Raw genomic sequence first — 16,349 nt, 5'->3', positions numbered from 1 at the left:
CACCAAAATCCGGGTCACAGCATGAGCCATGTTGTACCTTCGCTGTGCTGCATTCTGAGGCTGCCGCACAGGCATCATCAGCCACGTCCTCTGTGGGCAGCCCTTATCCCTGAGAAACCAACCCTGCAGCCTCTCTGCATGTATCTCTGGACCCAGGAAGATGTCAGGGGTGACCTGCTAAGGATGTAAGAGTAATGGGAGCTCCGTGGGAATCATGTGCAGACCTGCTGAACTTTCATTGAGTGGAAGCCCCTGCAGTTGATATAGTTGACTGTTTGTTGTCATGGAGATCTAAGCGCCACGTGAGTGCAGTCGATGGCACCCTGCACGTGTGGAAAACCAGAGATCTGCTCAAATCCCAGCGCTCTTGCTTCCTGATCCTGGCTGAAATGCACAAAGTTCTGTGTCTTCGCGAAGATGGCGTCCATGACCTCCTGGATACACTTGTGCTTGGAGGCTTGCAAGATCCCACATAGGTCATCTGTGGAGCCCTGGAAGGAGCCATTGGCGTAAAAATTGATCGCCGCAGTCATTTTCATGGCCACAGGCAGTGGATGCCCTCCATGTCCCCGTGGTGCCAAATCCTCCAGCGGGTGGGATATGTGACCGACAAGTTCCCTAGACACACGCAGTCTTCAGCGACACTGTTTCTCAGTTATCTGCAGGAATGACAGGCGCCGTCTTTAGACCCTGGGTCTAGCGAGGTGCCTATGAGCGATGGCTCACTGTGGATCTTCAGCTGCATGCGCAGCAGACCCTGCCGTCCCTTCACCTTGAGGGAGGTGCTCCTCCCTTTGCTGAACCAGGCGCCTCCACTGCTCTCTTTTTCTTCTTCTCTGGTCCCTGTAAGACAAGATGAATACCACTAAATCACCAGGCTATATGATCCTGATGTTCTCCTGTAGTATCAAAGAGAGAGACACATTGGTTAGCATGGGTGTACTACGAACCTCTCTTGGTTAAGTCTGGAGGTCCCTTCATGCATGCAGGAAAGCGCTGGCCACCACGTGAATGGTCAGTGTGTCATGCACTCATTGGCTATCCAAAACCCCACCCACCTCCACCCCACTCCACATGACCAATTGGCAGCAGCTTTGGCCACTGGACTGCATGCTGTGCTCTCAGCTCAGGCACAAGTATTCTCCTAACCCGCACTGCAAGGCTGCACTATTAGCTTGAACCATAATGGGTACTTGTCCAAACCTGAATAAAGGCATTGCAAGGGGCTCTGAGTGCCTCCACCAGTGACAGCGCCATGGCCACTGTTCACAAGGGGATTCTACAATTTGCTCAGTCTGCCAATTGCTCTGCTCTCCCCAAAAATGCACATTAATTTGCAGTCTATGCCCAAGGGGTAAAACGTTCTGGAGCATTTGGTGGTACTTTCATGCTTTTGCATTGCTTGAGTCGGCAGAAAAACTTGAGAGGTCCGACTCCAAGCATGACAAGGGAGCTGCAGCTGAATGCTCTCAGTTGCGGAAAAATGCTCACTTTTGACAAGCTTTTCCAAGTGCTTCCCTCACCCCTCCTTGCCCATCCCTTCGGCATGTGCTTGAGACTTTCCTTCACTCTGTCTGTGTTGCCTTGCCCCCACCACCCGCCTTCTCTTTCCCTGTCTGACCCACACTGGAGCCCTTGCCCCAGCACTGCACTGAAAGCCAACTGAGAAAAAGTGACTTGCCTGCACCCCCCTCCACCCCTGCCCGCAAATCCACAGCACCCCATCCTTGATGTCCTACAGGCAATGCTCTCCAGTGCTGTGCAAGGTTGCATACATTCACCTCCAAGTTCCCCTCAAAGTTCAGCTCACCAGGTGCACACCCTTTAAAGGCAGCCGCGAAACAGGCCATTCTGAAGTCACGCTGACGTGGGCAGTAAATTTGACGTGGGATGGTTCTGGTGAGCAGGGATTATAATTAGAGGCAAATGTACTAAAATTACATTCCTGACATCCGGTGGTGGGAGACGTGGCGCGCCATTGACGGGTTCAGCGGACAATTGCAAACTGGTTTCACGCCGGCGTTAAACCAATTTATGGCCTTCTCGCCATATTGTTCCCCCCTGCCCACCATGACGCCCAATGCCAACAGGGCCGGAAAATTCCAGTCAATGCCGGCACGGTAAAAGTAGGTCAATCAACTGTTACAGTTACATATTCTTTCCACCCAAATGTGGATTGTGTCAAGAGAAAGCTGTTTGAGCTACTTACCATAAGGATCTAACACTGATGGTTACAAGCCAACCATTGGTAATGCCCATTGTGTACCAAACAAAACCTGCACCATACAACATTGAAGAAAATTGGCTTTAGCGTGATTTTTTTTGTCCTCCGTGTAGTGGTTTGGCACCAATATACCAAATCAATCTGATGACAGCACTGACAACCTGCTCTGCTGTCTTCTAAAATGTTATGATGTCACTTAACACCAATTCAGGAAGGAGGCAGAACAAGAACACAACATTTTCATTTAAAGGGCTGCCATTGAAGGGCTGAGTGGGTTCTTAAATGAGGAAGTGAAATGGCTCCTACAACAGAGAGAAAAAGGTGGCCATTTAATTTATCTGAGGCTGATGTGGAAATGCTTTTGTCCCAAATTAGAGAATGGAGGGATGCCATTGTTGGAGACCCAGAGGGGAAGTCATCACATGGGCAGTGTGGAAGGAGGTAGCTATAGCTGTGAGCGGGACTTCCATATCTCCAAGGAACCCCTTACAGTGTAAGATGAAGTTTAACTCATAAAGCTAGCCAATCTAAGTGTCATCAGATGAATAACAGGACAGTTTAGAGAATAACAGAGAGCTAATGGATACTCTCTGGCACAGGAATCAGTGCCTTTTTCCTTTGGGGTATGACATGCATCATGTTCCTTTTCCCAGCAACAAAGTGACTTGGCAGCACTCATGTCAATTCTCTCCCATTCTAGCACACTGAAGTTCTCATCGTAGGCTATTCCTCCCTTCCACCTATCATTCCTACCATTCATTTCCAGAACTCTGAGACATTGTGATGGCAGGATCTGGGATCTGCAGCAACCAATTAACTGCAGGAATGCCAGAAACTGTCAAACCAATGGGAGAGAGAGTGCACAAATCCAACATTTAACATCACATGAAAAAACAATTACAGCTATTGGCTTCACCTCTGGTCAGGCAGTTGGTCATGGAGATGGGGGAGCCCTGTATATATCTTTAGTTATCTCATGTTTCTATGCATTCTTCAACCTCTCCACCAGCTGCCACAAAGTTGATGATTAAAATAGAATGTTGCTCAAGTGGAAGAATGCTAACAGTCCTGTTTTTCCCTCCAGAGGCTGCATGCCAGGGTACAACTACTGGAAAGCAAGATACTGTAGTCTTCGCTTCTTCTCCAGGTAGAATTCTCAATTATTCAAGGGTCACCAAACCACAGCTTATGGCATGATTTTACTTCAGGGCAGGGGGAGGAGGCAAGACCCAAGTCTACCTCAGCTAGAATGGGGATCAAGTCCTGTGCTGTTGGCAGTATTCTGAACCACACACTGGCCATCTAACAAACTGAGCTAACCAGCCCCTGCAGGCTCCTCTATTTCTCACAAAATTAGTGACTGCTCAGATAACCTGGGCTGAATTTAATGGTAGTGGTGGTTCCCTCATCCAGCAGCCATAAGGCCATTTCTGGAAGCCTCAACACAATTCATACCCATCAGGAATTAACTACCTGGCACTGGGGCTTTCATCCCTTTAAGTGTGAAGATTCCACTTTCAAGAGCTGCCAGCCAATTGGATGGCCAGCAATTCTTCAGTCCCAGCAGTGCCAGTGAGAGCAGTGGCCACTGCTGGTATTACAGCAAACCCAGAGTAGCAATATGGAGGAGGCCCAGGAACCAAGGTAAGTGGATCAGGCTCACCAGGGCCAATCAGACATGCCAGTGCTTTGCAACAAATAACTACATCTTAGATGCCAGGCCCTCAAGATAGCAAGTGGAAGAAGTGTTAGAATACAGAAGAAAAATGCTTGTGTGGACGCAAAAGGTGTGCGCATTGACAAAGCCAAAGAATGTTTCTATAAATAGTTGCAATAAATCACTTGACAATTTGATGTAAAGACATCTTGGTGCTTACCTGGGGAACAGGTAATGTGCCGATTTTAAGGCTAAGAATGAGGATGTGCTGGTTAGCTGTGAGGAACAAATATTTTGTTTTGACCATTGGGAGGTTAATGAGGAGTAGCAGCTCTTTGATGGGCTTAGACTTCCAAATAAAATGATCTGGTTCCTGCTGTCGCTGTATCTGAGCTACAGCTTCAGCATCAGCATTGTCATCACTGGGCTCTCTGGCATTTCTAGCACAATCAGCTCACAACATGCTACCACAATTCGCATGACAGTGCTGAGGGCATACTAAAAGGCACCCCAACAGTTTGCTCAATTCTTAACCATATCTGCATGTGTGTTTCATTATAGGGTTTCTCTTCAATACTGGTGACCTTATAAGTAAGGCACCATAAGCCAATTATAATAGCGGGTATCTCTCATCATCCAGCAGCCATGATGTCCCTGCCTCTGATCTTGAAGTAGTGCTGAAACACTGCACTGACAAAGTATAAAATCACCACAACAGCTCCCAGCATGCTGTGAATTCACATTAAAGAAGCTTTGTCTGTCAATGCAGATGACCTGCATATTCAGAGGTTCATATAATTAGAGGGTTTACCTTTGGGCCATATAATGTCACTCTGGTGCAATCAATAGCTTCCACAGCTTTGGGACACCCAACAATTTCAAAAAAATGTTTTGTCCTTAGAATTATTTACTACAACTTCTCTTGTAGTTTCATTTATAAACCTGGATGCCTCTCTTGTCTAGTTCAATATCCAAATCATTATTGTACACAGAACATAAATCTGTGCAGCATTACTATCTAGTTTTAACCATTCTGAAATGTTACTGAGGTATGCAAGATAGAAACTGATATGGAAGGGGTATTTTGGAATAGTGCATTAAGATAAAAATGAGAGGTCACAAGTGTACACAGGTTCAAACTAGTAAAGGTTTATAGCTGGTATCAAGAGTTTGTTCTTCATGCAGTGACTGAATAACACTTAGAATAAACTCCAGGCAGAGTAGTGGAGGAAAAGAAAACAGGATCATTTAAGAAATAACCAGATTAAGCCATGGGGGATTATCAGTGTTGTTTTAGACTTGGATAGCTTCCTGTGTTGAGAGACGCATGAGGCGGATGAAACACACACTTATGTCTACGCTTCATCTGTTTCTGTAGCTCATTTTTCCTGGAACAGGTCACTAGCCTGAAGCCAGGAGCTACAGCTTGAGGAGCACCACTCCTCATCAAGCATAGCTGGCCAGGAGACTCCGCTGCTCTTCCTGCCTGCCATAGGCTTACTGGAAGGGTTTGCAGATTGATAATCAACCTATTTGGCAACACGATGAATGCACCTTCTGTGGCCATAATGTCCTTGAATGAATCTCAAACCCGGATCTTCTGGCTCATAGACAGGGACACCACCCACATTGCCACAAGACCTCCAACATTGTTTTGAATGGATGAGTTAAGACGGTCCGACTGTTCGAGATCTTATGATATAAAATAGGAAAAGTACAGGCAGCCCCTTGTTAGGTATGCATTTTCACTTGAAAAATAAAATGCATACCTGCCAACTATGCCTTATTCCCAATACCACACACAAAGACCTCAATTCTATATTTTTCATGTATGTCAATGTGGGTAGTGACGCATTGTTTCTTGTTTCGCCTCAAGGCATTGTTTCAGTTCACTTGTTTGGCAGCTTTGCACTGCTGAATAAATATTAGTTCCTTGCCAGCATGGATTTTCTCTTTAAGTACAGGGAATTCCATGCAGGCGATTGAATGGCACGACACAAACAGTGCATTTATTTTATCCATGTTAAACAAGCAGTTTAAATTGAAAAATAATTCTGTGACCATTGCCATTGCCACAACTTTCTGCCTTGTGCATAACCATGATTGGCAAGATTTTGGCCTGGATTTTTATCTGCTATCCTGCTCTAAATTGAGGTCAGAATGTCAGTTCTCCTTCCAGACGACATAGGGCAATAATTTGCATAGGGCCTGAGACATGTGAAATTCCCCTCAGCTCTAAACATGGCACCGGGCAGAGTAATTAATTGGTGGTTTGGAGGGTGAGGTGTGTGGTGGGAGTGGGGGGTTTGCTGGGGGGGAAGGGGAGGGGGGCATTCTCAAACCAGGAAATTCTTTAGGACCCTCCTGCCTACCACCCAAGGGTCTGGACACCCTAGACTTAAGGTTGCAAGTGTGGCCTACCTGGGTCCAAGTCTGGATCTTCACCTGGGCTCTCCTTAAAATGCAGGTACTAGCCCAATTGGTCAAGCTTCAGTGTCAGTATCCCCGCTGGCCTCCCAAACAGTTCACTGGTGCCGCATTTCACATCCATTTCTTCCAGCAGGTTCCCAGGATGTAACTAAAACACCACTGGCACCCAAAGTTATGGTAACAAAGTGACTCTACCATAATCCCAGATAATCTGGTATGTTAGGAATGGAAATCAGTGGCTCCTGCTCCATTTTCCTTAAGAAAGTAAATTTTCAGATCTCAAAAGGCATAAATTATTGTAAATGAAGCACAACTATTCAGGTACAAAGTATATTTTAAATAATATAATGCATGATCTTATAAACCTGTAAAACATCACCCACTAACATCCTCAAACAAGGCTCTCATTAATCATCATCCATGTCAAAAGATATCAACAACACATAACTACATAATTACCTTCTGAAAATCACACTGAGGGTTCTGACACTGGGTAACCTTGCAGATGACAATATCACTGTGGCAGCTGCAATCTTGGCAAGAGTCTGGCTTCCAAACAGTATTATTCTGTAGAAAAGAGCAGAAAAGATGATACATTCAAGACATGTCAATATTTCTAGATTGAATTCTGCCATTTTGACTACTTTGTGGATTTAGGTTTCATCAAACGTACAACATTCTAAACATTAGACAGTCAGCATTTTGGGAACCAGTCCATATGTGGACAAAGTGGACCAAAAAATTCTCTCATCAAGGTCACTTCTGCCCTTCTGCTGCAATGGTTTGAAGTGATTCCAACCACTGCAGACTGTCGGCTGAAATTCTTAAGAAATAGGAATTCCCAACAAAGTATCGTCATGGCCATTTCAGTAACTCAGAGTAAGAGTAGAAGCACAAGACTAGATGTAGGAGGAATGAGAAGGGTAATGGAAAAAGGGAATGGAGAGGGGAAGAGTGAAAAGAGAGAACCCAGAAATGACACTGTGGGAATGAAATGGGGAGAGTCAGGAACGGCTATTTAAAAGGAGGAAGTGAGAAGCCAAATAGGAGCAGCCATTTGGGAAGAAAAACAGAAGGGTGGGAGGGATTGAAAATAATCAGGAGTAGATTGATCAGGGACCAAAATGATTTAAGAGATTGGGAAATTGGTGTGAAAGAAAATTACATTTGGTGAGACTAGGGAAGGAGAATGAACATCCAGACTATAATCTAGATGATGTAAATCTACAGGATAAAGCATATCAAAAGTTTTGGGGCGTTTGATGGACTGATTATAGAAACCAACTGCACAGAAAATGGCAGTAGCTATAAATAATGCAAATGTAGTTATACAGAAAACAATCACAAGCTGTGATTTTGAGACCATGGGGAGAATTTTCGACTCGGCGAGCAGGGGCCCAATGGCCAAGGCGTAAAATGACGCGGGGTGAGGTCAGGCGTGCGTCCCGATGTAACCACGCATCATTTAGATTTTCAGTTCGGCGGGCATGCAGCCGATTCAGCTGCGCACCCACCGAACTGTCAAAGGCCTGTTAAGGCCATTAATTAACTAATTAAACCTATTGAGAAAGCTGCATGTCCAACCTTAAGGTTGGTGGGCAAGCGAAGAGCCCAGGCGGCCTTCGCATTTTTCATGAAACCTCATCCACGGACGGGATGAGGTTTCATGAAGGGTTTCTAAATTAAATGTTTTTCATTAAAGTTCATTGACATGTCCCAGCTCATGTGACACTGTCACGTGAAGCGACATGTCTTAAATTTTTTTTAATATTACAATTTTTCAAACTTAAAGCTTATCTCCCAGAGGCACAGAGGTCCCTCGGGGAGATTTCTGTACTTTTGAGCGCACTCCTGACTCAGGGAACCCCACCCCCTGCCCGCACAGGGAATGCACAGCGCTTCTGGGTGCACGTCACACTGGGCGGGCCTTAATTGCAGCAAGACCTCTTTACTCCTGTACTCAAATCCTCTTGCAATAAAAGCCAACATGCCATTTGCCTTCCTAATTGCTTCCTGCATCTGCATGTTAGCTTTCAGTGAGTTATGAACAAGAATAACCAGGTCTCATTGGACATCAACACTTCCCAATCTCTCACTTGCAACATCCTGGGGGTTACCATTGACCAGAAACTGAACTGGACTAGCCATATAAATACTGTGCATCTTGTAGATGATACACACTGCTGTTACTGTGCATCCGTTGTGGAGCGAGTGAACCTTTGTGGATGTGGTGCCAATCAAGCGGGCTGCTTTGTCCTGCTCATTTTACATCTCTCCCAAATTTTATTTGTGTTGACTTCAAAGGAAATTTTTTAAAAAGGATGTAAAATGTCTGTTAACTCTGTATCACCTGTTGTACACTATCCCACAATGTCTAGGTCTACTCCTATGACTTCTCTGCCAGTATAATGCTCTCCTCCTCCTGAAACATTTACAAAAGCAGAAGGAAAATACTCTTAGTAATTATTAGACTACTATGAGGTTATGGGATGAATTAAATACGATGATGCGTTGATATAAAGTACATGTTAAGAGACGCGCAATCCATAAGAGCATAAGAAATTCCAATGTGAGGAAAGACTATTCAGTCCATCAAGCCCACACCATATACGATTTAGTCTCTAATGGGCTTCCCCTCCCATGCATCCAAATGTAGAGGCAAGGGGCTTTGATAAAATATGAAAAAAGTACCTTTCTTCTCTCTTCACAAAGGAAACAGAAGATGTGGGATTATACTAGAAGAGGAAAGGGAAGTTGTGGACCGGATAGTAATAGATAGATGAGATATACTAAAAGGATTAGCGTGACTGAATTAAGTCACCGGGCCCAGATGAGATGCATCCTAGGTTGCTGAAAGAAGCAAAGTTAGAAATAGAGGGACATTGGTCACAAGCTTTCAATCCTCATTGGCTGCATATGTCCTAGATGGCTGTTAATGTTTCACCATTATTCAAGAGATGGATAAACCAGGAAACCACAGGCCAGTCAACATCAATGGTGGGGAATTAATTGGAAACTATTATCAAGGAGAACCAGCATGGATTTGTTAATGGCAAATCATCTGACTAACCTGATGGAATTCTTTGATCAACTTCTCTGTCACCTCATCACAGCAGTGCAGTAGAGGTATACATATGAGTTATGTTGTCATTTAGATGTGCTTTGAGAGGGGAACAGTCCATAGGAAGCCAGTGTAGGATCAGGTTCCAGATTTTCCTAACTATATCCCTACATCTCACAGACAAGTCAGTCTACAAGAATCCAAGAGAGAGAGAAATAGATAGGTAGAGAGAGAGAAAGAGAGAGAGGAGAGATAGAGAGAGAAGGAGAGATAGAGGCAGCAAGTCTCTATTGTTCACCATACAAAATGCAGATGGGAGCTTGCAGTCAGATGGAAGATAGCAGATGTGTGCTGTGCACAATTTTCCAATACGTGCTAGTAATAAGGCTGACAGTAAATTCTGCAAATTACTAATCAAGTAAAAATCTGTGTCAAACAACAGAACACACTGCATGAAGTCAGAGGCTATTTATTTATTTACAGCAGATAAATTGTGGTTAAAATTCAAATAAGGCAACCTGAAAGGGACATTGTTGCATGCAGTTCATATTGTACCTGACATTGAATTGTACCCACTTCTTCCTTAATAAAGACAGAACTTTTCACATACTAATAAATTAAATTTCACAACTTAAAAACCTACCTGAATTTAAATATTTTCATCCATACATGCACCAATTATTCACCTGTGTGTACACATCCCATAAAAATCTCATAAAGAGACTGAGGTGTGTTTCAGTTAAGTGCCATAGTTGTTGTTTTGTTTACAACTATCAAAAGTAACAGGCAGCCACATTGAAAACTGGACCTATGGGCTCATACATCTACCCTTTGCAGTGACTGCAAGACAGAACTGTCATCACTGATTTTGAACGGCATATACGAAGAGTGGCACATAAGTCTCATCTGAAGTTAGAAACTTGATTACTGACTTGAATTCTGTCCAGGGTGCTTTTTTAAATAATGTATAATATCAATTTCTTGAAGTATTTACTCATTTAATAGGTAATATCTTCGCACTGTCAACAGCTGTGCAAGTAACTGTAAGTTAGTGTGCTGATTCTTTATCAAGTCACAAAAGGATTAATAATTATGACACTGAAAACTTTTAAGAAATTCAGGGGGGTAATGTATGCAAATTTTAAAAATCCGTTGAAAATTTTCACCTGAACCAATAACTGAACCAATTTTCTCTTTTGCATGCTTGACTGTTTTATTACAAGAAGTTTCTTTTTAAGCCAGATTTCCAGCATTTACAATTCTTTTATTAATCTTTAAAAATTAAACTTTGCATCACCAAAGGTACTCATTTTGAGCATAAGAACATAAGAGACAGAAATATAAATAGACCATACGGCCCCTCGAGCCTGCTCCACCATTCAATATGATCACGGCTGATCTTTGGCCTCAACTCCACTTTCCCACCTGTTGCCCATATCCCTTGATGCCCTGAGAGACTAAACTGTCTGTCTCAACCTCATAATGGTGGCGCATCCCCAACCCTCTGGGATAGACAATATCAAAGATTCATAACACTTTTAGTGAAGAAATTTCTCCTCATCTCAGTCATAAATGGTCAGCCCCTTAACATGAGACTGTGCCCCCACGTCATTTATTCCCCAACCAGGGGAAACAACCTCTCTGTGTCTACCCAGTCAAGCCCCTTCGGAATCATGTATGCTTCACTGAGATTACCTCTCATTCTTCTAAACTCCACAGTACACAGGCCCAATTTACACAACCTGTCATCGGAGGGCAACCCTCTCATCCAATTTCAACCAATCTAATAAACTTTTGCTATATTGCCTTCAATGCAAGTATACCTTTCTTTACATATGGAGACCAAAACTGCACACAGTATTCCTGGGTGCAGTCTCATTAAAGCTCTATACAATTGTGACATGCCTTCCTCCTTCTTATACTCCAATCCCCTGCAGTAAAGGCCAACATGCCATTTGCCTTCCTAATTGCTTGCTGTTACCTCTATACTAGCTTTCTGTGTTCCTTGTACGAGTACACCCACGACCCTCTGAAAATCAACATTTACAAGTTTAATAACTTTAAAAAAAAATTTTATTCTTACTACCAAAGTGAGTAACTCCCACATTATACTTCACATGCCACCTTGTTGCCCACTCACCTAACCTGTCCATATCTCTTTGAAGCCTCCTTGTGTTTTCCTCATAGCTTGCATTCCCACCTAGCTTGGCATCGTTAGTAAACTTTAGATACATTAGTCTCTGTCTCTTCATCTAAGTTATTAAAATAAATTGTAAACAGCTGAGGCCCTAGCACGGGTCCCTTATGGCACTCTACTAGTTACAGACTGGGAATGTGAAAATAGCCATTTTGTCCCTACTCTCTGCTTCCTGTCCATTAATCAATCCTCTTTCCATGCAAATATATTACCCCCAACTCCATGAGCCTTTATTTAGTATTAACCTTTCGTGTGGCACCTTATCGTATGCCTTTTGGAAATCTACATCTATTAGTTCTGCCTTATCTACCCTACTAGTTACATCATCAAAAAACTCAAATAAACTTGTCTAAACAGGTTTTCCCTTTTGTAAAATAAGGTTCACTCTGTTTGATCAAACTATGATTTTCTAAGAGCACTGTTAAGACTTTCTTAATAATAGATTAAAGTATTTTCCTGACAGCTGATGCCAGGCTAACTGACCTACAGTTCCTGGTTTTCTCTCTCCCTCCTTTCTTGAGGTACATTTTCTAACTTCCAGTCAGCTGGGACTGTTCAAGGATCAAGGGAATTTTAGGAAGTCATCACCAGTGCATCCACTATCTCTGCACCACTGTGGGGAGGTGATGGTGTAGTGGTATTGTTACTGGACTAGTAATCCCAAGACCCAGGGTAATACTCTGGGGACAGGGTTCAAATCCCACCATGGCAGATGGTGGAATTTGAATTCAATTAAAAGTCTAAAGATGACCATAGATGTTATTGATTGTTCACTAATGTCCTTACCTGGCCTACATGTGACTCCAGACCTACAGCAATGTGGTTGACTCTTAAATGTGCTCTGAACAAGGGCAGTATGCCATGAATGAATTTTTTAAAACCCTTGGATGTAAACCTGGGGGTTTGTCTCTGCTGATATTAATTACCTTAAGTTTCTCACTCTTATTGTTACCTGTTATTGTCCTTTGTTACCCTTTATTTAAAGACAGGCATGTAGGCCCAAATTTTCGCTCCTGAGCCGGGTGCACAGGAAATTTCCCGAATCCCCAAACCCAACTTGGGAAAAACTTCCCCAAACAGCCGAATTTTTGTTTTGTTTTACTGAGGGTTAACAGTTGACAGTGAAGTTATATTTCAGCATTAGGAAGCATGTCACCTCCAGTATGAAGAAACTTATGAAGACCAGATGGAATCAGGAGATATACTGTTGGCAAATATTTACTTTGTTCCTTTAAAATCGATTAAAATTAAGGACTTAACTGATTAAGGTAATAGACATGTCTCGTTGTCATGTAATCTGAATCAATAGGTTCATGTAATATACTTCATAGAAATGGACAGCTTCTTTTAGAAACAAATTGTTTTGTACTGTCCCTTGGATATTTTTCAAACTTAATGCAGTACTTGCCTCAAAAACAGTCTCACAGATAATGAGAACTGCAAAGTGGAAATCTCAAACTCACATTGCTAGCAATTGCTTGCTAGGTTAATTTGTTCTAGTATATTGTGGTTATTTTTGTAAGGATTTAGGAACATAGCTTTCTGAAAACACAGAAGAGCTTTTTATGCACTATTACTACAACTCACAATCTTCGGCCCGTTTTGAAATGAGAATTAGAAAGTTTACCACAGTAAACGTTGCTCTTTAAGGCCTCACTAAAATAAAGGGTGATTGTCATAAAACTTTGCAGACTCGGGGTTTTGGGGAAACTTTTCTTTCAATTTATTTTTCCCGAAGAGGACAAGTAAAATCCTATGAGTCACTACATAACGTAGGTTCTTAAAGAATTATCTTTATGATCTCCTGAATTGCCTCTAATAAATTTAAAAGGACATATAATAATGAATAGATAAAAGTAAAAAGCTGCGGATGCTGGAAATCCAAAACAAAAATAAAAATACCTGGAAAAACTCAGCAGGTCTGGCAGCATCTGCGGAGAGGAGCACAGTTAACACAGTTTTGAGTCCGTATGACTCTTCAACAGAACGAAGGAAAAGTAGAAAAGAGGTGAAATATAAGCTGGTTTAAGGGGGTGTAAGACAGGTAGAGCTGGATAGAGGGCCAGTGATAGGTGGAGATAGCCAGAAGATGTCATAGACAAAAGGACAAAGAGGTGTTGAAGGTGGTGATATTACCTAAGGAATGTACTAATAGGTGACATTAAGGGTAGAAAGCAGGACGAGCAAGGTACAGATAGGTCCATTGTTTTATCTCTATCTTTGAGCCTATTTCGATCCCTTCCCCCACCCCACCCCCACTAGGGCTATCTGTACCTTGCTCGTCCTGCTTTCTACCCTTAATGTCACCTATTAGCACATTCCATAGATAATATTACCACCTTCAAAACCTCTTTGTCCTTTTGTCTATGACATCTTTTGGTTATCCCCACCTATCACTGGCCCTCTGTCCAGCTCTAACTGTCCCACCCCGCCCCCCCTAACCAGCTTATATTTCACCTCTTTTCTATTTTTCCTTAGTTCTGTTGCAGAATCATACGGACTCAAAACGTTAACTGTGTTCCTCTCCACAGATGCTGTCAGACCTGCTGAGTTTTTCCAGGTATTTTTATTTTTGTTTATAATAATGAATAGTCAACATGGATTTCAAAAGGGAAAATCTTGCTTGACCAACCTTACCAAATTTTTTGAGGAGGTGAGAGATAGAGTAGACAATGGTAATGCATTGGATGTAATTTATCTGGATTTTCAAAAGGCCTTTGATAAGGTGCCCCATAATAGACTCATCAATAAGGTCAGAGAATGTGGAGTCAGGGGACAAGTGACAAAATGGATTGCTAGTTGGCTTCAAGACAGAAAGCAAAGAGTAGGATTAAAGGATAGTTATGGAGAGTGGCAGATAGCAGGAAGTGTGGTCCCACAAGGATCAGTGCTGGGATCACTGCTGTTCACAATTTAAATTAGTAGTTTGGACTTTGGAATCAAAAACACAATTTCTAAATTTGTGGGTGACACCAAATTGGAGAGAATAGGCAATACTGAGGAGGGTTGTAACGAATTACAGGAGGGCATTAATAAACTTGCAGAATGGACAAATGAAGTTCAACACAAATAAAAGTGTAGTAGTACCATTTTGGTAAGAAAAACAGTGTTCTCACTTATTATTTGGAAGTTGTGAGTCTAGGTAGGGTAAGGGATCAAAGGGATCTCAGAGGATAAATATACCAATCACTAAAAGTTGCACCACAGGTTAGCAGGCAGCTCCCGGAGGTGGGATTTCGTGTCCCTGAGGGTCAGAAGTCCCACCTCCAGCCTAGTAATGACCAAATGACCATTAAATTACAGTGGGCCAGCCACTCTTCTCCTGGGTGAGCTCACCAACAACTTTTTAGCTGGGGGGGTGGTGGAGTGCAGGGACCAGCACGCCCTGTAAAATCCAGCCCTTCATCTCTAAACAGAATCAACTTGTATACACATTTCAGCTTTCGTTCTGTTCCAATGTGCATAATCTTATATTTTCCCATCCTGAGTCAATTTGCTTAATACATTCAAACTGCTTTGAATGTTATTGATCTCCCTTGTACTTATCAGCTGCCATGAGCTTTGTCATCAACAAATTGTAATCTCCAAGAAATATTCTCTCCATGTCATTTATAAATAATACAAACAGTGGGGATTCAGAACAAATACGTATGGAAGCCCATTTAGTATTCAGCCGTCTTCCACCTCATGAAGCATTAGTGTACACCATGGTGATCGACTCTGTATTAAACATCACCTGATGTGGCTTAGGACCCCCACAGTAGTCTCTGCCGCATTTGCTGCAGATGAAGGCAGTGGACTAAGGTGCACAATTTGCCAAACTCTGTTTTCTCTGGGTCCTCTTCTTGGCCAGTTTCTCTTCACCTCTTCCAATGCCCCTCCAGGCAGCCGGCCTCCAGACTGTTTCTCAGTTGTGTGTATCAATGTCTGCTATCTTAATATCTCAATTCCAGGTGTCCTTGTGATGGAGGAATGGACACCCAGGAGGTCGTGACCCAGTGGGCAGTTCACTGTACAGAAGGTCTTTGAATACATGGCCATCACCCAATCATTGAACATGGCCAAGCCAAAACAGACATTGTTTGCTTAGTAATTGTTTCATCCTGCATTTGCGGTCTAGATGGGGTTCTTTAGAGTTTGACTTTTTCCCTAAGAATGTTACTCCAGACTATAGTTCATAAACCATTATTGTTTATTTACTGCTCTATGTACATCTCAGTAACTCTACACGAGGTTGCACTTCTCCTTCTCTCCAGGGCTCTGTTAATTGGTCATGTGACATTTGCATGTTTCAAGATCTGAGTTGGTGACCTTGCACTGCCAAGAGACGCCGAGGATATGTCTGAGACAGCGAGGGTGGAAACTATTCAGCATTTTCCTCTGCCCGACGTATGTTATTCATGTCTCACTACTGTAGAGGGGTGCACTGAGGACGTAGACTTGGGGAAATGCAACTAGCTGTGGTACCATTACTTTCATCAGGCTTACCAGTGATAAATCTATTAAACTAAAGTATTCAGAGAAACAAAAATAAAGCCCATCCCATCAATGATGTGAAGCAATTAAAATTCTTTTGCAACTGATCTTTGATGTTGAGACTCCCCCTTTAATATGTACAAAAGCTCTACGCCGCAAAACAGAGAGAGTTTAACCAAAAAAATGTTTGGTAAAAATAGCCTGATAAATCAAAAGGAGCTACATAAAAAGACTTGTCACATATCCTTATATCAAAGTGATTACAAACTTCAAATGACATGCTATAAAATGTAGCCTAATCTCA

General features: G+C 42.6%; 1 protein-coding gene across 1 annotated transcript in view; it reads right to left on the bottom strand.

Moving 5' to 3' along the window:
* Nucleotides 1–16,349, bottom strand: part of fras1 (Fraser extracellular matrix complex subunit 1) — a 562,738-nt gene that overhangs the window by 365,821 nt on the left and 180,568 nt on the right. The window contains exon 3 of the mRNA XM_078543632.1: nt 6,771–6,878. Coding sequence (XP_078399758.1) covers nt 6,771–6,878 — 108 coding nt within the window. The remainder of the gene's footprint in view (nt 1–6,770; nt 6,879–16,349) is intronic.

This window comes from Cetorhinus maximus, chromosome 1 (assembly GCF_964194155.1).
Source record: "Cetorhinus maximus chromosome 1, sCetMax3.hap1.1, whole genome shotgun sequence".
NCBI lineage: Eukaryota > Metazoa > Chordata > Chondrichthyes > Lamniformes > Cetorhinidae > Cetorhinus > Cetorhinus maximus.
Note: the sequence above shows the minus strand (reverse complement) of the source record. Positions and strands in the feature narration are given on the sequence as shown.